At 41.0% G+C, this 21,753-nt stretch overlaps 2 protein-coding genes across 3 annotated transcripts; both read left to right on the top strand.

The window, feature by feature from the left end:
* Window positions 1-631: 631 nt before the first annotated feature.
* On the top strand, window positions 632-5,664 carry LOC125020597 (tRNA selenocysteine 1-associated protein 1-like). The gene is made up of 9 exons (XM_047606033.1): window positions 632-800; window positions 2,409-2,506; window positions 2,584-2,683; window positions 2,795-2,844; window positions 2,984-3,115; window positions 4,286-4,402; window positions 4,492-4,693; window positions 4,792-4,828; window positions 5,032-5,664. Exons 1-9 carry the CDS (start codon window positions 777-779, stop codon window positions 5,190-5,192), a joined length of 921 nt encoding a protein of 306 aa, XP_047461989.1. The 5' UTR covers window positions 632-776; the 3' UTR covers window positions 5,193-5,664.
* Window positions 5,665-14,146: 8,482 nt separating this feature from the next.
* tmem200b (transmembrane protein 200B) lies at window positions 14,147-20,785 on the top strand. Of its 2 annotated transcripts, none has more exons than XM_047604158.1 (2): window positions 14,147-16,009; window positions 17,242-20,785. In XM_047604158.1, the coding sequence occupies exons 1-2, from the start codon at window positions 15,906-15,908 to the stop codon at window positions 18,491-18,493; spliced, it is 1,356 nt and encodes a 451-aa protein (XP_047460114.1). In that variant the 5' UTR covers window positions 14,147-15,905; the 3' UTR covers window positions 18,494-20,785. The 2 variants fall into 2 exon arrangements, with proteins under 2 accessions (XP_047460114.1, XP_047460115.1); XM_047604159.1 differs by having other exon boundaries at window positions 17,231-20,785.
* Window positions 20,786-21,753: the final 968 nt, after the last annotated feature.

Genomic DNA, 21,753 nt, shown 5'->3' with positions numbered 1-21,753 from the left:
GCTTCACACTTAGTTTAGGGACCGGTGTTGTTGAGTGGAGAAGTGTTTCTATTATTTAGTAACTTCACTAAATGTGGTGGATTTTAAAAGAGTCTCACTATGACACAACACCTCACCACAAACTACAACCTCTAAAATACTCATCAATTTCCAGTCAACACTTAAGTAACAATATTTCTATATAAGAGGAATGAGTGTTGGCTTTAGGCCTCTAGCTAAGACAATATATACAAAAAAGTCCATTCACTTAAATTCATTACACACCTGAATAAATAATCTGTAAGATAATCAGTATGTAGAGCCACAGTTATTGTTATTTGCAAAAAGCACGATTTAGTTACAATGCAAAAAGGCACATGCATGCCCCAACACAAGGCAAGCAATTTGTTTATTTCTGTAATGCTATTACAAGAAGGCATTGAAGAAATACGATTGTTGAGCTGAGTGCATTTTAAATAGTAGTTTAAAAAGAAGAAATATCACAACAAAATAAAAATAAAAAAACAAAAATAGAATGCATACATAAAAGTCCTCCTTACACGTAGGTCTATTCCAGGAATAATACAAAATAAAAGCTGTCGGGGAACAAGCAGGGAACAAGGCGAATAAAGCGGGCTTCTTATGTAATGACGTAGAGCGCCTTCAGTGACGTACAGACGTAAGAATCTTACTAGTATGCTAGTTGGTGTTGCCGTGTTTGAAGCTCTAGTGTAATCTATAAGTCACAGAAGGTATAGTCAGTACATTCTAGGTGGAACATTACTTCTGGCAGCACCATGAGTACGTTATGGATGGGAAACGTAAGTCGCTTATTTACAATTATTTACTGCGATAGATAATTTCATGGGGAGACGGCGTTAGCTAGCTCACCATGATTTCATGCGTTGAATGGACGCAGTACAACTATACCCCCAACCAACATTCCCGTGTTTGTTACTTTGCTCTGAGCATCAACCTGAGAAAAGCAGAATGTGATCCGTGTGTGTTAGTTCCGGTAATTGTTTGTTAAAAGTCGGACAGTTTAACGTGCGTAAGGACTATATCTCGAACCACGGGTCTTCCGCTAATGTTTAGCATAGAGTAGGGCCACAGCCACTAGTTTATGTGCAAGGCTGAAATCAATGAGGTCGTTTAAAAAGAAATCCCAAGGTGTACACTACCAGTCAAAAATTTGGACACACCTTCTCATTTATTGTTTTTTTCTTTATTTCTAAAACTGTGAATGAACACATATGGAATTAGTTAGTAAACAAAAAGGTGTGAAATAACTCAAAACATTTTAGATTGTTCAAAGCAGCCACCCTTTGCTTTCATTACTGCTTTACACACTCTCGGCATTCTCTCAAGCTTCATAGTTTTCCAGCAGTCTTGAAGGAGTTCCCAGACATGCTGAGCACTTTTGTCTTCACTCTGTCATCTGATCCCAAACCATCTTGATTAGGTTTAGGTCAGGTGACTGTGGAGGCCAGGTTGAATAGTAGTAGTAGCCAAATAGCCCCTACACAGCCTTGAGTGTGTTTGGGGTCATTGTCCTGTTGAAAAATAAATGATGGTCCAACTACACACAAACCAGATGGCATGGCATGTTGCTGCACGATGCTATGGTAGACATGCTAGTTCATGTGCATTTAATTTTGAATAAATCATCAACAGTGTCACTACCAAAGCATCACATCTCCACTTCACGTTAGGAACTATGCATGTAGAGACCATCTGTTCACCTTTTCTGCATCGCACAAAGACATGGCTCTCAATTCCTTGTGTTTCTCCAGACAAATAAATCTATTCTGCTTGTTGTTTTTCCTTAGTAGTGGTTTCTTGGCAGCTATTCCAAACTGACCACTCCCCAACACACAACAAACTATGACGCATCGTATCTCCTGAAACCCTTCTGCCTGAACCAGGGAAAACTTTTTCACAAATTTGATCCATGATCCAGTTAACTGCTTTTCAATTCAATTCAGTTTTATTTATATAGCGCCAATAACAATACAAATCGTCTCAAGATGCTTCACAAAAACCAGCCTGCAACCTCCAGAGCAAGCCTGAGGGCGACGGTGGCAAGGAAAAGCTCCCTTTTAACAGGAAGAAACCTTGAGCAGAACCCAGCTCATATGGAGGGACCCATCTGCCAAAGGCCAGCCGGTTAGAAACAGAGAAGATGGAGAGTGCCACTTATGAACACACAAGTGCTGCAGTTTTGGAAAAATCCTCTGAGCCAAGTGTCACAGTTTGGCACATGTCGTTTCTATCACATAAACTTTGAAGAATTCAGAGAGAATCAATGTGATTCATTTCAGTGGTCAGTAGTCATAATTTTATGACTGACTGGTGCACATTTGTCTAACCTAAAAGCCTTTAAACAAACAAAAAAAAAGATTGTCATTGTTCTTGTTGTCGATCTGCAGCTGGAGGCCTATATGGATGAGAAGTTCATCACCAGAGCCTTTTCCACCATGGGTGAACAGGCGGTTAATGTGCGGATCATACGCAACAAGATGACGGGGTGAGAGCAAAATCCACAACTAGTTGTTCTTTTGACAGGTGTTTTATTCTGATGTTTAACAATATGTTGTCACCCAGAGGTGCTCTGGGTTACTGTTTTGTGGAGATGACAGATGAGGCCACAGCTGAGAGGTGTCTCCGCAAAATTAATGGAAAATCCTTACCGGGAGCCAATCCGGTATGAGTGTTTATTACCAATGTGTTATTGTTATAACCTCCATTTTTCTGTTATTATCTCGTTTGTTGGAAACTCAACAGCATGACGGACTTTTATGTCTCTTTTTCACAGCCCACAAGATTCAAGCTAAATCGAGCTACCTTTGGGAAACAGGAGAGTGGGTAAGTTCAGTTGAGGAAGCAGCATTATCAAAGATGACTTTGATTTAACATGACAAAATTGTCATTGATTCCTTCTTTTGCTAATGCATCATATGACTTCTTGTCTGTAATGGGAAAAAATCTTTTCTAATTGTTGTAGTCAGATGTTCTCTCTTTTTGTTGGCGACCTAACTCCAGAGGTGGATGATGGGATGCTTTATGAGTTTTTTTACAACCGTTACCCTTCCTGTCGTGGCGGAAAAGTTGTGCTGGACAGCATGGGCAACTCCAAGTAAGTACTCCAGTAACTAAAAATAAAAAAAAACACACCAATAGGTGGGCAACAAAAACATTGAGTTACAAGTAAAAAGTATCATAAAAGGCAAAGACGAACTGGGAAAGAACAAAAAGACAACTAGAAAGGAACAGAACTGAACTAAGACACAGCAGAACTGGGAAAGAAGTGAGCTAAGACTGGCCAGATGCTTGTTTATCACAACACTTCTCTCCAGGTGTGTCCCTTCCTTGCAAAACTGGTCTTCGCGCCTTTAGAATGACTACTTATGAGTGCTTTCATTTCAAGAGCATTAAACAATGGTTGTATTTCTCAGAATTACGATGAAACAGTTTCAATCAAGCATCAGGCTGGCATGAGAACACATTATCAGAAACATTTATTAATTTCCATGACTTTCCTCAATATCCTAATTCATATGGCAGTTAATAGTAAGTTTAAGTTAAGTAATATCAAGAAAAAGGAAAGGTAGATTATATTCGGGCTACGCTAACCAGTCATGCTTTGTAGAATATAAACCTATTAAAAGGCTATAACAGTATTACTCGGAAGAATTGACCTTCCAAAGATATTTCCTTACATAGCCTCTGGATGGCAGTATGGTTTCATGGTAGAAACTTAGGATAAAAATATTCATAGACTTACTTCGTCATTATAAAGACTTACTTCGTCACTTACAAAGATGATCAAAACATGGTTTTGATACTGATCACGAGTAGTTTAAACATTATATTTTTTCAAAGAGAGGTGCTGCATTTCTAATTTATTTACAACATTTATCCCACTAGATGGTCCAGCGATGCCCGTAGGTCTGGTGTTCTTATCTGTGGGGTACCTGGTTGTGGATTAACACATCCATGAGAACAATCCTAAAGGCAAAATAATTCTTGGTTCTTGGCATTAGGAATGTGCTTAAAAGCTTGTTTTATGGCTTTGTTTTATGTGCTCAGAAATCTACAAAGGAAACAAAAGAATTCTCTCCACTATGGACTCTCCGGAGTCCTCCCCCTCCTGTTGGGTCAGGGGAGAAATCGGATGTTCTCCTACAGCCACTAACATCCTCATTTAATAATAATTTCGATTATGGGTTCTCCCGTATCGTCAGTCATTGTCTTGACCCCACTGGGACTCCCATCATTTGAATCCTGTTTGTGTGTTTCATTATAGGGGCTGTGGCTTCGTTCAGTTCCCAGATGAGCGGCTGCAGAAGCGAGCATTAGAGGAGTGTCAGGGTGCCATGGGACTGGGAAGTAAACCTCTGAGATTGAGCCTGGCTGCTAACAAGTGAGTTCTTCTGAGTTATGTAGCTCCTTTTGTCATAAAGCTGTTGTATTGGTGCATGGAATTCAGTTGTGTGTCTCTTCCTCTTATAGTTTAAGGAACAAGCAGCAGCAGCAGCATTCAGAACAAAAATCCTGGCAGTCCAGCTCTGTATACAGACAGAGCTATGACCAGTATAATCAATACCAGCAGACATATCCTGGGTATTACTCCTCTTGGGGCTATGACCAGACTGGAGGAGCTTATGGCTATAACTATCCACAATATGACTACACACAGTATACCCCTCCACAGGTAAGCTTCCCCTGTCAATGACAAGCATTGCCCCCATCAGCTGGTAATTGTTGATAGTCATAAATTTGTCTTACAAGTTTCAATATTTGCTGTTTTAGGAAAGTGATGCTGTTGAGGAGGATGCAGAACTTGAAGGTTAGTATCAGAGCTGCTAATTATTGTTTATTATAGACATACAATTTTGATATGCAAATAACAAACCTAAGCAAATAGAAAAACTCAAGGAGTAACTTAATATTGCAATACATTTATGCTATATATATATATTCTATATAATTTTAAGATAAGCCAATCCATACATATGTTTAAATCATAACCCACTGTCCCTTTTGTTGTAGATCCTAGTTTGGAGGTGGATGTGGTGGAGGCCAATAGAAAGTTCATGGAACTCAGTGAGGAGCTGTATGACGCTTTGATTGAGTGCCACTGGCAGCCTGCAGAGTTCTCTGCAGAAGACTACTCTATGACATCCAGCCTACCAGAACCCCTTTACAGCTGAAGCTGGACACTGTTTGTTCTTTTCTGTGGACTTTCACAGATTTTGTGCTGTGGCAGAAATGTGGACCACATGTTAAGCTAAAGTATTTTATTCCAGGGTATAAACCTTTTGTAAATTAAAGAACTTCTGCACACTCAGACATGCTTTTTGTGGCCACAATTTGCCATGTTCTAATGGCTACTTTCAACATGATATTGCGAAGCATAAGATAAAAATGATGTGTTGAGTTGATTTCAGTGTTTTGAAGCCAGAACCCAGTCAGTTGGAGTAACTGTGGGATATAGGAGAACATGAGATTGGCAGCATGAATGTGTAGCTGACAAATCATGTCAACGTGGAGCAGATGTCACAGGAATATTACCAACATCTGGTGGATTCACTGCATAAACCACTGAGGGTGGTAAAGAGTAGACCTAACTCAGTTTTTGGTAATTGGCACGTTTGTATTTTTAAATAAAATTCTTAAAGTGTGTTTTGTGGTGTCCTCTTAGTCCTTAAACATTGGTGCTTGAGAAAGGCAGAGTCGTGACGTCAGAGCATGCAAAACGTACCCATCTGTTAAAAGTAAAACCCATGGGGGTCACTAACATAATATTGTGTTGTGCAACCTTTTTGAGGTTGCAATCAAGTGATTTCTGTAACTCGCGAGACTTCTGGACCTGTTGTATTTTGGCCGACTTCCTATGAGTAAACTGTCTGAACAGCTGTCTACAGTTTGAAGGGTGTCTTTTCCAGACTGCATGTTTCATTCTATCCACACATGTTCAACAGAACTGAGATCAGGGCTCATCGAAGGTAACTTCAGAACTTCAGAATAGTCCAGTGTTTTGTTCTCAGCCATTCCTGGGTGTGTTTTTTTAGTGTTTTGGGTCATTATCTAATTGGAGGATCTGACACCAAGTTTTCTGACACTGGGCAGCCATTTATACCCTGCACAGATTGAAAACCCCCTGTGCCTGGAGCAGCAACGCAGCCCCAGAACATAATCGAGCCTCATCCATGTTTCACGGTAGGTACAGTGTTCTTTTCTTCGCGTGTTTCATTTTTGCAGTTGTGAACATAGAGCTGATGTGATGTCCCAAAAAGCTCCAGCTGTGTCTCATCTGTCCAAAGGGAATTCTCCCAGAAACTTTGTGGCTTGTCAATATGTAATTTGGCAATTTCCAACTCAGCAGTGGAGTCCTGCTTGGTATACTCAAGCAGCGACACGTGGTGAGACCCTGATGTTCCTTTACCTTCCATACTGACATGGCTACTTCTTGGATAGCAGTCTTCTCCAGAGAGTGGGTGGATGTTGTAAAGACTTTTTTTCTTTCCCATGAGTCTATCCATTGACCTTCTACTACTCCTGTTTTCAAAATGTAAAATTTAGCCATTCCTATTTTGCTGATAACCCTTGTGCATGATTGGGCCACTCTCACTATGTCACTTTTGGTTTCATGTCTTTTTTTTTTTTCTTTTTCTTTTTTCTTTTTTTTTCCAGTGGTGGGAAAATGTGTTGGCCCCCTTCATCATTTCTTATTTTTTGCATGCATGTCACACTTTTAGTCACAAATCCTTAGAAATGGCTTTATAACCTTTTTCAGACTGATAGATTTCAATGACTTCCTCATTTATTTTAACAGGGGCAGCAAATATTTTTTCACACAGGATCATGTAGGTTTAGATTTTTGTTCTCTTGATAATAAAAACCTTCAGGTGTGACAAACATTCAAAAAAAATCAGGAAGTTACCACTGTGCAACCTATGGAAAGTTAGTCTCACTTACATTTAGAACTCCTTCACATTGATCAGCCACAATATTAAAACCACTGACAGGAGAAGTAAATAGCATTGACCATCTTGTGACAAACCTCTGGATCTAGCATTTGTGCAGCTGTACAGACATGTACCACCCACCTAGACCAGACCAGGCAACCCCACCACATAGCAGTGACACCTGATGGCAGCAACCATCCACAGCAGGATGCAGCCTGACACAGACACACGCAAAAACACAAGGTGTTGACCTAGCTTCCAAATTCCCCTGTGCTTTATGGAACTACACTGCAAAAAGGAATTTAAAGAAAGCAAAAAAATCCCTGAATCAAAGAAATAGATCTTATATTTTGGATATTTTTGGACAAAAAGGACAAGACACTGGTTAAGAATAGGGGAGGTCATAGGCTTGGGAGAAGAGGTATGTTTTCAGACGGGACTTGAATGTGTGGAGTGAGGGTGAGTCGCGGACAGCTTGGGGAAGAGAGTTCCACAGTCAGGGTGCTGTTCGGGAGAAGGCTCTTTCGCCGAAAGATTTGAGCTTGGATGTTGGTGCTGTCAGTGAGAGAGTGGAAGAGGATCGGAGGGCAAGGGTGGGGTGGTGGGGGATAAGGAGGTCAGACAGGTAAAGGGGAGCCAGGTGGTGGAGGGCTTTGAAGGTGAGGAGTATCTTGAAATTGATGCACTGTTTAATGGGGAGCCAGTGGAGAACAGGAGTGATGTGTTGGCGGGACCGGGTATGGGTAAGGAGGCGGGCAACAGAGTTTTGGACCAGTTGGAGTATGTGAAGGGAGCGCTAAGCGATGCCAGTGAGGAGGGAGTTACAGTACTCGAGGCCGGAGAAGATAAAGGCATGGATGAGGGATTCGGCAGCAGGAGGAGAGAGGCAGTGTATACTGTATCAGGGTTTAACTGGGTGTTATGGTCAAGGATTCAAGGATTTTTATTTGTCTTTCACAATCATGCCATGAAATTATGCACTCAAGGTTACCCATAGTAACTATAATATATAGATACTGAGTAACTATAGTAAAGACACAAGTAAACAGTTTATGAAACTAGCAGCAGTGTCTAAACAAGATAAATAAAATAAGCTAAATAAAGGTTTAACAGTCTTACAGCTTCTGAGAAGAAACTGTTCCTCACTCTGGTGGTCCTGCTCTTTATACTCCATAGCCTCTTGCCAGAGGGGAGGGGAACAAAAAGTGCGTGTGCTGGGTGGGTATGGTCCTTCATGATGCAGGTTGCCCTTTTACTGCATCTGGTAGTGTGAATGTCCATTGTTCAATGACATAAATGCCAAAGCCCAAGGTTTCCAAATAGAAGACTGCACTGAATAACAACCACATGAATATCATAGACTAAGGTTTCCCAGCATAGGCCTGAAAGGAGATGGACAGTGTCATTCAATTCACCATGAGATCAGTCTGTGTGGTGAGGTAGGTACTGAGTATTTGTTTGTCATGCCACCTTCAAAAAGAACTAATGGTTCATGTGACATGTAATACTATGCATACAATATTCCTGGTCTTTAAATAGAATCATCAGCCATATGTCATGAGAACTATTGGGAATATCAGACATATTATAAAATGATATATAATGATATAATATTATTCTATTCTATTCTATTCTATTCTATTCTATTCTATTCTATTCTATTCTATTCTATTCTATTCTATTCGTGTCAGCAGTAATGAATACAGGTAATGAGTTGACTGTTTTCTGTGTTTGCTGCTGTCTCCTCCCTGCTTCCCAGCTTCATCTAGTAATTGCAGACATTTTGCTGGATTGGATAGCTTTTCAGAACTTCATTTTTTTTCTCTTTTTTTCTGGTTTACTGCCAGACAACAATGGATTAAATCAAACAGATGCTGAACTTAAATTGCGACTGAGGGGCTTGAAATCAATTCTTTGTGCTTTTATTTAGAAATCACCTGCTATCCACTAGGGGGAGACAAATAGCTGCATCTGTCTTCTAACACCCTTGCATTAGCTGCAGCCATGCATTTGCATTTCATCCAAAAGGGATTTGAACCCAGACCTGCTTGCTATGAGGCATCAATACTGACCACCACCCTGACAACTGAAATTAAAATAGCAAAATAAAATGATAATAAATAAATAAACAAAACAAACACACATAAAGCATTGTGTCACACAAATGCCACAATGCCTGTCATGACAGCTCAGGAGGTAGAGTGGTAGTCCAATAACTGAAAGGTCGGCGGTTTGATTCCACCTTATACCTAGTCTGCCTAGTTGTGTCCGTGGGAAAGACATTTAACCCCTGGTTTTGTAGAGCTTCTTATCATAGCTGCTAAAAGTAAATTAAAAGTAAAAGTGATTAATATGATTATGATTAAGCCTGCAATAAATATCAGCAAAACCTGACTTTGGTTCTTCAGTTAGTGTTATTGTCTTCATGTTCAGAATAAAGCAGAGCTCTTAAATAATGGACCCAAATAACTTCTTAGCTTGCAGCTACAGTTTGAATGAAGAAGAAGATTCTTTGGGGCTCATCTAAAAACATGCAAATACCTCCAATCCAAATAGGAATTGTGAAATATGAAATCTATTTCACATTTCCCCACAACATTAAATCACCAGCACGCTGAAAAACTCATTATGGTGTAAGGTTGTTCTGGGAAACCTGGGTCCTGGCATTTTTATGGATGTTACTCTGATACCTGCAACCACCTGAGCATTGGTACAGACCAAGTCCAGCCCCACGGCAACAGAGAAGGGGTGTCGGTCAGATGCTTCCATTTGCACAACAAACAGAAAGATATAAATACCAGTGTTGCAAACTTGACTGAAAATTATCTTTAGTCACTGAGTGTTACATCTGTGAGATACTATATGCTGACTGATTTGTATTAGTGTAATATAAGACATCCAAACATATTCCTAAACAGGCAAAATAAATATCTGATGGGTCGTTTAACCCTTTATGGCAGTGTGGGATAGTGAGCCTCCCCTTAGAGAACTCAAAAGCAGCCACTCTAACTGGACTCTCATTGGTCAACTTAAGTGCACGTAAACAACTAATTCCGACTAATATCAAAGTTCTCCTTATCCAACTAAGACAGATAATGCGATTGGAAATTGATTTTTATCCGCATGTATATGCCTTAATCTGAGTTTCACTAGACAGCAGTGATTGATTGGCTGCAATAACCGCATGCTACACAACAGCTGTGCTGGCGTATGACCCTGGAACAGAAACATCCAAGAAAGCTGGTTGCAGAAGAAGAAGGTAAACAGAGTCAGTAAGAATCACCTGAGGGATAGCGCATTTTATTTGCACCATAAGTAGCGCGCACATTGTTGTTTGAAATGCCAGTCTGCCACTTGAACCACTCCAGTTGTAGATTATATGACGTAATAAGTCAACCAGAAAGGGTGCCTTATTAACTCCCTGAAAAGAAACATATCACCACCCAGTGTGGAGGAGGACATGTTCTGGTCAGTTATTTGATTTTCTCTGTTGCATGTAAACTGAAAATTTTTTCAGAAGGTTCAGTTTCGAGTATAGCTCGATTAAGATGTGCATGCATTGTCAGGACCAATACATGAAAAGCCAAACTTTAAACAATCAGGGTCATACTTCCTCTGTTTTCCTCTCGCCCTAGACTCTGTGTCCTCTTTCACTTGAGGTAGCCCACTAAAAATCTATGTGTTCTGCCCCTCGCATGCACTGTAGTTAGCTAACCAGATGTTTACACTTTTTTTTTTTTTCAGGTTTATTATTTCTCAGGCCTCCCCTGAAGTCTTCTGGCACCCCCTAGGGGAGGTGCTTTTCACACTTTGAAACCGCTGCTTCATGGAGTACTCATTGAGATAATTGGAAATTGTGTCATTTTAGGGCATTAAAAAGTTTTCATTTCATATAGAAATCAAGTTCAATGAAGTTACCATATGTGGTTCCTTGCCCTTAAGTGGTAAACAAATGTGAACATGTATTTAGATCATTAGAACATAAGTGCTGATTCAGGCACTTTTCATCATACACATTATCACAGACAACATTAGGACACTTCTTCATGGTACCTAATGAAGCATGCTCAGTGTTCATGCAGAGGTGGGCCTAGCAGACCATATAAATCTACAATGTGTGCTGAAGTTACCAAATATGGTTCCTCGTCCCAGACAACCCAAAGCACTAGAAGTGTTGCACTAGTAATGGGTCATTCCACTAAATGGGTGCCATTTTGATCCCCAGGAAATTAGATGAGAAAATTAAACAGAGAATACATTTTCTGTATTATGCAAAATGTCGTGTACATGTATCTGATTGCAAGTTTAAGATCTATAATTGAAAGGCTTAATGAAAACCTAGAACAGAGTTACCTGTTCCCTCTCTCTAACGCCACACTTTACCATGAAATGTAATGATTAAAATTGTTCACAAATGTGAATTTTTTTTTTTTTTTTTTTTTTTACAGTGTTGTGAGTCCATACCCATTCTGCTCTTTAAATATATACATTTGTCAAAGGAATCCATGATGTTTTAGTTAAAATAAACATTTTAGTCATGCCCCTCAGCTTTCACTCAGTCCTGTTACCCTAACACTACCCCAACATCACCCTGTCTAAAAAATTGGGAATATTACACAAGTCACATTGGGACAGCTGTGACTCAGTAGGTAGAGCAGGTTGTTCATGATCTCCGGAATGTGCCATATGCCGAAGTGTCCTTGAGCAAGACCCCCCGTTGCTCTCGGTGCAGCTGGCACTGGTGTGTGAATGTGTGTGTGTCTGTAACTGTATAAGCGCTTTGAGTACCAATAGGCAGAAAAGTGCTATATAAAAGCAAAGCCATTTATCTATTTATTTATTTCACCTCTTCAACCTGAGCCTACAACTTCAGAGAGTGCCAGTGCTCTGGAAAACATCCTGCCTCGTCCCAGTGCCCACAAAGGACATGCTGCTGCACTGGAGGACTACAAGCCGGTAGCACTGACTTCTCACATCATGAAGGTTGTGGAGAGACTGGTCCTGGCACACCTCAGACTGCTGGTGTGCCCATCACAAGACCCCCTGCAGTTTGCATATCAGCCCCATCTTGGGGTTGATGATGCACTCATCTACCTGATGCAGAAGGCCTACTCCTCCCTGGACAGAACCAACAACTCAGTCCGGATCATGTTCGACTTCTCCAGTACCTTCAACACCATCCAGCTCAGACTGCTGAAGGCCAAACTGGAGAACACGCAGATGAGTGCTCCCCTCGTCACTTGGATCGATGACGATCTGACAAACTATGTGTCTGATCGTCTGATCAATAACATCGGGGCTCCCCAGGCAACTGTACTGTCCCTCTTCCTCTTCACTACATACACTGCTGACTTTCAGTACTGCACTGAGTCGTGTCATCTGCAGAAATTCTCTGATGACACGGCCATTGTGTAGTGTGTTGAGGGGGGGAGGGAGGCTGAGTACAGGGACCTGGTTGACTGCTTTGTGAAGTGGTGTGGGGAGAACCACCTGTAGCTCAACATGATGAAGATGAAGGAGATGGTGGTGAACTTCAGGAGGAACAAGCCCCTGCCCTCTCCTGTCTGCATCGGTGCGACGGATGTGGAGATGGTACCTGCGTACCATTACCTGGGGAGCTCACTGGACAATAAACTGGACTGGCCCACCAACACCAAGTCTACAATAAGGGCCTGAGCCAGCTTTACCTCCTGAGGAGGCTCAGGTCCTTCAATGTCTGCAATAAGATGCTGCAGATGTTCTTTCAGTCTGTTGTGGCGAGCACCGTCTTCTTTGCTGTGGTGTCCTGGGGTGGGGCAGGGTCTGGAGCCACCATCACAGAACTGCACTAAATTTACCTGTCACCTTTTACTACCTGTCACCTTTGCTCTGTGTACCCTGCTCACCTTACACATATGACACATTTTTATCTATCTATCTATCTATCTATCTATCTATCTATCTATCTATCTATCTATCTATCTATCTATCTATCTATCTATCTATCTATCTATCTATCTATCTATCTATCTATCTATCTATCTATCTATCTATCTATCTATATCAATTCAGAGACACAAAAGACACAAATCACCTCCCATCACAGATGTGGATTCACAGTGATTCCCACTGGATTAGTTTATCACATTTTTTATCATGTTCATGTTTAATCGTGCTCAAAGGACCACACATACAGTATAACAAAATAATCATGATTACAACAATGCGCTCTCACATTACACTATAACACTGACTCCCACCTGACAGTTTCCCTGATTTCAGCCAGCTGAGCATATTTGCAAAAAATGAATGACGTAAGAGGCCACAAGGTGCACATATACAGAAGAAGATAACTGCCTATTCACCCAGGACTAGTTTTATATGGGACCTCTGGTAATTTGTAATAATGTCAGAGGTCGTCTGTGAGCCCTGTGCAAATCATCCATGTCTATAATTTGTACAGTAAAACTTACACTGCAAATTACCATATTTCTGGTAACACAGATGTGAGGTGATGTGATAATACTAATCCAATGTGAATGTCTCTGACCCATTTAGACCGATGAAATCATTAAATCAAGTGTGTTTATCGGCAAATGTTAAATGAATTCAATTCAATTCAATTCAATTCAATTCAATTCAGTTTTATTTATACAGCGCCAATAACAATACAAATTGCCTCAAGACACTTCACAGAAAACAGCCTGCAACCTCCAGAGCAAGCCTGAGGGTGACGGTGGCAAGGAAAAACTCCCTTTTAACAGGAAGAAACCTTGAGCAGAACCCAGCTCATATGGAGGGACCCATCTGCTGAAGGCCAGCCGAGTAGAAACAGAGAAGATAGAGAGAAAAGAAGAGCAGGAGAAACAAGATGAACAAACTTCTGTCATAGATACATACATCAAGCTGAAGGAAACATGTAGGAGTGGACAACTGGAGGAGGCCATGACGATTGGGGCAGATGTAGTTTATGGAGCTCCACAGGTCTGATACACAGCACTCCAGACCATGAAGACTGGGCTGGTTGATGAGGCCACGACAGCAGATGTAGCTTAGAACTCCACAGGTCAGATATTCAGCACTCCAGAGCAGAGACACTCACAAGAAGATGGAGAGAGAGGGGTGAGGAGGGGAGAGAGTGAGACACAGTGGTTAGTAATAGAAAATAAATTATAAGAGATAGAAAATAAAATTATAAGATATTAGAGGACAGGAATTAAATTAATTAAATACTGTCAGTGACTAGTTTTATCACAGGACCTCTGGTAGATAATATCTCATGAGCATGATGTAGTTTCTTGTGAGCACAAGATACTTTCTTTTTCTTCTAGTTCTTATTATTTATTTTTTCCCCTAAGTCCCTTTAGGGGCTCTGTAACCAACACCTCCATTCTGGTAAAGAAAGCTCGCCAGTGCCTCTTTCTCCTGAGGACACTTAAGAAGAATCATCTGTTTTCAGCCATCCTGGTGATCTTTTACCACTCCATGATCTAGAACATCCTAACCAACTATGTCACAGTCTGGTATGGGAGCTGCTCTGCTGCAGAGAGCCATTGAGAACATCCAGAAGTAGCACTGTCTGTGACAAGCTGGCAGCATTCTGAAGGACTCCTCCCATCCAGTGGGCTACATGTACTGTTTTCCCTCCTGGCCTCAGACAGGTGCTTCAGAAGCAGACAAAGACCAGCAGACTGAGGAACAGCTTTTTCCCCAGAGCTGTGACTTTGTTGGCTGTCATCCTGTGTCCTCACAGGTTACCAGCCCCCTACATTCACTCCCTTTAGTGACAGATTTACAGACGGGAGTTTTGGCTCTTTGAAAGGAATTGTAACTTATAGATCTGTTCCGTTCAAAGAGCTGTTCAAATGCCTCGTTTTTATATATATTTGTTTTTAAGATGCCAGTCTAGGATCATTTATGTTATCCTTGAAATAAGCCCTGTATGGTAAAATTTGGATCAGTATTATCCAAACTTAGACATCCCACTCATCTCTTTATGGGGTATCTGAGTCTAACTATTTTTAAAATACAGATTCTAGACAGAAGAGGTGCTTTATTCATCGCTTGATAAATAACACATTTAATAAAGTTAATATGTCTGTGCTGACCAGGAATCTAATCCAGGTCCGCTATGCTCATCACTATACCAGCTCTGTCTCACCATCTCAAAGTAGCTGCAGCTTCTGTGAGGATCTGTATGAAAGGCAGGAAAAAAAAGAAAAAGAAAGAGGAAGAACGGCTCGCAACTTCGAGTCAATAGATTCGGTTCGTTCGCGAACATCACATCTCTAGTTAGGCCGGAATTTTCCAAGGTGGTTGACTAAACTGTGTCTAGTCCTGTGTAGCTATTTCAGTTAGTTAACTGTTTGGATAGCATTATTTCATACTTCTTATCTTCATGCTTCCTTCTTTTCTCCTCCTTCCTAGGGACGCCATTGCCGTCACGTTTCTGAGTTTACTTTTATTCTGAAAAAAAGGAGTGTACAACGGAGCTGCTCACTTGATTGTCCATGGAAGTCACATGCGCCGCGGTCACAGCTCGGATTTGCGGGGCAGGGCTTTGTTGGTTTCTGAAGGAACGAGACGAGCTTTGTGCAAGGCGCCCCGCAGGAGTTGACTGTTCCAGCGCTGCGCTCTTTTACAGTCTTCTTGATGTTGATACGCTGGGGCAGGATCAGCAGCCTGGAGGCGGCTCGTCCCAAATGGTCTGGATGTTACATGTCCGCAATCTGCGAGAAAGCTGCAACCAAATTGGAAAAATAAAAGCAAGTTTGCAAAAGTGACCGGCTAGCTACTGGACGGCTGAATGTGAATCCGGGACCACAGGATTGTGTGTGACTCCTCTGGTGTTATCCATCAGTAGTCAGTGGTGCAGTCTGAGAGCAGCCAACAGGAATGTTTGGCTATCTGGCGACTTGAAGTCTTCCTCTGAAATGATTGTGTGCGCTGTGAGCTGCCCTCTGTTGTGGTGGAGAAATGGCAGACACATTCTTGTCTGACTCTAACCTCCACACAGCAGACACGGTGCCAGGCGAGATAGTCCGGTACGGAACCACAGTCCCTGGCTGTCCTTCGTTAAGGTAAAAATAAAACGCGTTATTTCTGTCGAATGAACAAGCTCTATGCTAGAATGATTTGTCATATATGAATTCATGCAGTAAAATGTTTCCAGCAGTTTCATTATGCCTCAGTATGGGCTTCAGGGGCTTGTTGATTTTGTGGAGCTTTTGCATCACAGAGAACGATACATCTTTTAGGCATGATTCCACCCTCCTAGACCCTGCACGGCGTTATTTTCAAACACTTTGTTAATTCACATCATGTAGCACAACTTGTGGAGTGATTAGGTTTCAGGCAGACTTCCCTTGAATGCATTCCTTCCGTGTCAGGCAGCACCACTGAGATGAAAGTGCTCTTCAGTGCACACTGCACTCTTGGCCATCTGATGATTCCTGTCAAATGACATCACAGTAACTTTGTGGGCATCTGTGTTTACAATTAGCTATGATTGTGTTGCATATTACCCTCACCACCACAGACTTGTATTATGTCCAGTGGACTGTCCACTGTGAATCTGCTGCTCTTATCATTTTTCCTCCAGTCGACATGTTTGTTACTGCAGTCACAGTCCAAAAGGAAAGGGGCGTACGTACAGCGTAGTGTTGTGAGAATGATTACTTTTTATGCATAAATGTAACCAGTTACAAGAAGATAACTGAAAGACATGAGCTTTGGCTTAGATTCACATTTAAACAAGATGTGTTGTGTATTATTGTTTTAGTTCACAAACAGCAGCGACGTATTCTAAAAGATAAATTAGTTGAGTACAAAATTGAAACCAGCAACTTTTTTTCTCTCATCTGTTTACTTATTAGTTTAGAATGTGACAGTACAAGGTGGCAATTCATTCTTGAAATAATGTTAACTTAATCCACATTGGGGGCTGGGAAATACAGCTTAGGTGCATGTCCCTCTTACTGTTATCAATCAGTTCCGGTCAAATATTCACTGTGCGTAGATTAGTTTATCCATGCAAACAGCAATATTCTTAATAATGTATAATATTAAGAAAAAACAGTCACCTTTTGTGTGGACAGACTTTTTTCATTCCTTAATCTTGGTATACAAAGAGCATTGCCCTATTCAAGGACACAGTTGTTATTAAAAAGTAGTAATAAAGTGGAATATATATCCTGCTTTATCACAAAGAAACATTTGTAGACTACACATGTAGGTGTTGATGTTTTGCATGATGTCCTGTACAGACACACTGCTATAAATGAATGAAATCACTGTTTAAGTTGTCTGACAGGGTGTGTCCAGAGTCAATAGCCTGTGCCATGAAGACCCAGAAGTCCAGAGGAGTCACACCAGCTTCACCTTCTAGCAGATGGAAGTCTCGTTTCACCTTACGAGGCAGAAAGAAGGACAGGGTAATCCAAGGCAAGCTTCGCATCCGCTCCACGCCTGGAGCATTCCTGGTGCTGGGGGTCATTGTGGTGTTCGTGGGCACAACTTTGGCTGTAGCAGGATACTGGCCATATAGGATATCAAGATCATCCATCTTGGAAGCTGCAGAGGAGGAAAGTATTCCTGAAACACAGACTTCTGCATGGAGTCTGGAAACAAAGGGCGTCCTGTCCACAGATAGCCTCATCCACAGTGACCGGATGAAGCTGCTGGGTCCTGTCATCATGGGAGTCGGACTCTTCATCCTCATATGTGCCAACACTGTTCTGTATGAGAACAGGGACAGAGAGACTCAGATGCTGCTGGCTCAGATGCGTAGTGTTATCTGCTCTGTGTCTGCAGCTGTGCCATCCACTGACTTTAAAGAAATAGCAACAGCCAACTTGATGGACAAACATCACCAGTGGGTGACCAGTCTACCTGCCGCCCATCTCAACATCCTCTGTCTACAGCCACTGGCTAGCTCCGAGCCTTTGCTCCAAACCAGCAGAGACCAAGATGACAGTGTGGAGGGCATGTACCAGCAAGCTGTTCTCCAAACAGATGGCCTGAAGCATCAAGAGTCAGAGCATCCATCTTCCCTACACTCCTCCCCCTCCAACTCATGTAATTCAAGTCAGACAAATATACAGCTGAGTGCTGAACCTGGGGCCAGCTTCAGTCCACAGGCTGCCCCACTCTTCAAGCTCAACCCCTGCCAGTTGTCTGCCAGCTCCATGTCCACGCTTGAGGTGGATGACGCAGATCTTCCAGCTGCCCAGCCAAAGCGTTGCCATAGTATGAGCAACAGGACTAACCCTTACAAATTCCGAACTAGTGTGCGTCTAGAGGAAGGACTCCTCACACCAGGAGATGAGGGTCAGAAAAATCCTCACGTTATCCCTAGGGAAGATGCCAGTTCACAAGTTTCCGTGAACATCCCTAGGCTGATTGCCAATGCTGCGGAGGAACAGACACATGGAAGTTGGCCTCGGCTTGATCTGGCCTGCGGGAGACGATACTTGAAACTGGAAAACAAAGAGGACTCAGTGGACAAACTAGTGGATCTATGTTCTCATTGTGATAAGAGTTTTGGCTCTGGACCTTTCCAATGATAGCTGTTGGTGAGGCAGCGATGATTTTTTTTTCCTGGATCCCAAAACTGCACTAAGTATTTTGATTTTATTTTTTGTGGGTCAGAAAACTGAGCCCTGGACAATATGTAGTACTGCGTTTCTTCAATCTTTCAAGACTTGAACCCTTCCAGGGTAATCTTTATACAGAGAAATTATGGCTTAACTCAATTTGGCAGACAAATAATGTACAATTCAAGCAAGAGACTTAATATACCGTACACCCCCTACACTGTCACAGCTGAGAGAAGCAAATCGGTTCTTTACTTCTGCAGTTTGAGTTGGCAGGATCATCTTGTATCTTGCTGAAGTGGGTTTGTCTGTTTCCAGGACAGTGAAGGAGAGTGCAGGAGGATGGGGGATATTCACTGTGCAATCAGTTTTGAACCAAACTACCTGGACTCCTTAGCATGTAAGTGCTGACAGCTCCTGACAAATGCAACCAGAATATAAACATTTTTTCAGTAGAATTCCCACACACCTGATGCAATGCATGACAGGTGATGTACTGTGTGTTACATACTTAATATATATGCAGAATAATGACTATGTTGGTTGGTTGTTTTTAATGTGTACTATGCTTAACGATAGTTAAAATGTAATTTGGGTCTGTTACATATTTTAATTTAATTGAATTTTCTCAGTTATTTTTATGTTATTTTTATAGTAATAGTTACCCTGACATCGTTCTTAGTTGTTTGTCTGTACCAGCCCACAGACAGGCCACACAACCGCACATGGTAAAAAGCTTCACACGCGTCGTGTTGGCCTATATTGCAGTTGTGTTTATTATTTTGGTTTATACATTGACAACAATTTTGTTCCTTTTCAGTCTATGCACACCATCTTAAAGAAAAGAAAAATGATAGTAATAAGTGAAAAACGCACTACAAAAAGGCAGAGACAAATATGCATCGACCAAAAAGTCGTAAGTTGTAGCATGATCATCTGTTTTTAGTGTGCAAAGACTTACTAGTGTTAATTAGGCAAAGAATATAATCCATTATGGTGGCAGACAAAAAAGACATCTGTCATATTTTAAAATGCACACAATATTCATGACAAGTATGTCCCTGCTGCTTGCCATTAAATTTTGATCCGTGAACACAGAATGGATTATGCAGATGGGCCTCCCAGGGACTCCACTGAGATTCAGTGAGGTGATCTGTGTTAATGCACACAGCTAGGTGTATGTTATGGAGGAATATGAATATCAGTCACACCCTCCTATTTCTTGCCTCTCGTAATACCACGCGCAGATACTCTATGTTTGAATCAACACTCTGTTTTCTGTCTTTACTGCTTGTTCTGTATGCCTTGTGTGACACTTTGTGTGATAATGTATACTAAGCAATATGAGAGGTCTGAGAACAATCAATGGCTGGGTCTTGCCCTGTGTCAGCCAGTGAATTAAACAACGTCACCATGCCTGATTTGCAAATATAAGGCAAAGCAAACGCACGTTCCATTTGCTGTCGTCTCATTTTTTTCAGGCTGTCACGGTACTGGGTGCTGGTTGTATATTATATGCAGTAGTTAATTCTCTCCACACACATACTACTGACAACCACATCTGTCACCCTGAAGAGACTTTGCATTTCATCAAGGCTAAAAACATCCAGCTCAGATCTGGACTTGTGAGGCCACATTCAGTTTATCCCCTGATGAAAAAATGCGAGAAGTGAATTTTTTTCTCTTCAGCTCTGCAGTGCAACTCTGAGATATATGTATATGTATATATTAGCACTTTGTGTCTAAAATTACATAGCCGCAGGAGGGCAACAAGGTGCAGATCCCTGAGAAAAGAGGGATCATAATTTACAACCACTGTGCCAGACATTAGCTCTTATTCTCATATTCTAGCTGGTATATTGGGATTTCATTTTTCCATCCCAAACAGCAAGTAGTGCTTTTCTATTAATTTATTTCTATTTTATTGTTACTCAAAGTGCTTTGCAGTCTCAATGCCACATCTACAGTACGAGCTTGTTCACACAAATGCACACATTCACACACCACTACCAAGCACTGGGACCAACCCCAGGGTTCAGTGTCTGGATTAAGGACTCATCTGCTTAGCCCCAGCGTCCTTTTGTATGGGAATGAACACATTTCAAAATGAGGGTGTTTTACTATGTATATTTCTGAGTCTGTTTTCTTGACCTTTCATCAGGACCTCTCTCTTTTTTTTAGCCACATTGTGGAGACTAATGTATCCAAATGATTGCGTTCAACTATCAGTCACTGTGAAAAATATAAAAGCAGACATAATGTTCACTATGAAGGATTAACTGCTTTGACTTCATAGACAAATAACAGAAGCATCTACCACTTGCCTTGCACAGAGCCAGTGAGAACTGAATTGGTGATGTCAGATTTCAGTAATCCAGACTGACATCATGTTAGTACACTCGAATAAATTTGTTAATTCTCATCAGATTGCTTTGGTTCTAGAGGTAGATCTTTTGCTTTATTCATTTTCATTCAATCCACAATTAGCTCGCTGGCGATTGTCTGAGATAAGACTATATGGCAATATTGTCTATAGGTGTGTAGAACACTGTGGTCACAGACAGGCATGAACATATTTTTATAGGAGCTTTACAAGCTTTACATATATATATATATATATATATATATATATATATATATATATATATATATATATATATATATATTAATCTGAATTATTAATTCAACTCTATTCAATTTGATTTTATTTATAAAGCGTCACCAACAATACAAATTATCTCAAGATGCTTTTTAGCATATATAATAAACTGTATTGTGCAGTCCAAAGCAAGGAAAAAAAGCATTCATACCTGCAAATGCAGAGTTTTGCATTGTACAATGGCCAGCTGTTTATAGACTGAACATTAGCAATTTTGAACTCTACATACATTTTAAACATGTAAAAATAAATAAATAAATAAAAACATAATTTCAGAAAACATATTCAGTAGTCATATATGTTTGAATTATGACTTTTATGTTATATAAAATCCTTTATTTGCAGGGGCTCAAATTTGATGTGTAATATCACATTGACGTAAAATGTTCCAACTGGTTTATTGACTGACTATAGGGTTGTACTGTCTTCTCAGATAAAGGCAAACTAAGCAAAGTTGACATTTTTCCACAGTACAGATAAAACAATGAGGATCAGTTTCACATTGGAATAAAATGTTTGGCTCTGGACTTGTCCAGTGATAGTGGTATTAGCTTCACTCTGAAGAGGCTAC

Source organism: Mugil cephalus, chromosome 14, assembly GCF_022458985.1.
Source record: "Mugil cephalus isolate CIBA_MC_2020 chromosome 14, CIBA_Mcephalus_1.1, whole genome shotgun sequence".
NCBI lineage: Eukaryota > Metazoa > Chordata > Actinopteri > Mugiliformes > Mugilidae > Mugil > Mugil cephalus.
Note: the sequence above shows the minus strand (reverse complement) of the source record. Positions and strands in the feature narration are given on the sequence as shown.

Coding starts and splice junctions, on each gene's coding strand:
- LOC125020597 (XM_047606033.1), top strand. CDS start 777: ATGAGTACGTTATGGATGGGAAAC. Junction 2,845..2,983: donor TTTGGGAAACAGGAGAGTGG/GTAAGTTCAGTT, acceptor TAATTGTTGTAG/TCAGATGTTCTCTCTTTTTG. Junction 4,694..4,791: donor CACAGTATACCCCTCCACAG/GTAAGCTTCCCC, acceptor TTGCTGTTTTAG/GAAAGTGATGCTGTTGAGGA.
- tmem200b (XM_047604158.1), top strand. CDS start 15,906: ATGGCAGACACATTCTTGTCTGACTCTAACCTCCACACAGCAGACACG. Junction 16,010..17,241: donor CCTGGCTGTCCTTCGTTAAG/GTAAAAATAAAA, acceptor GTTGTCTGACAG/GGTGTGTCCAGAGTCAATAG.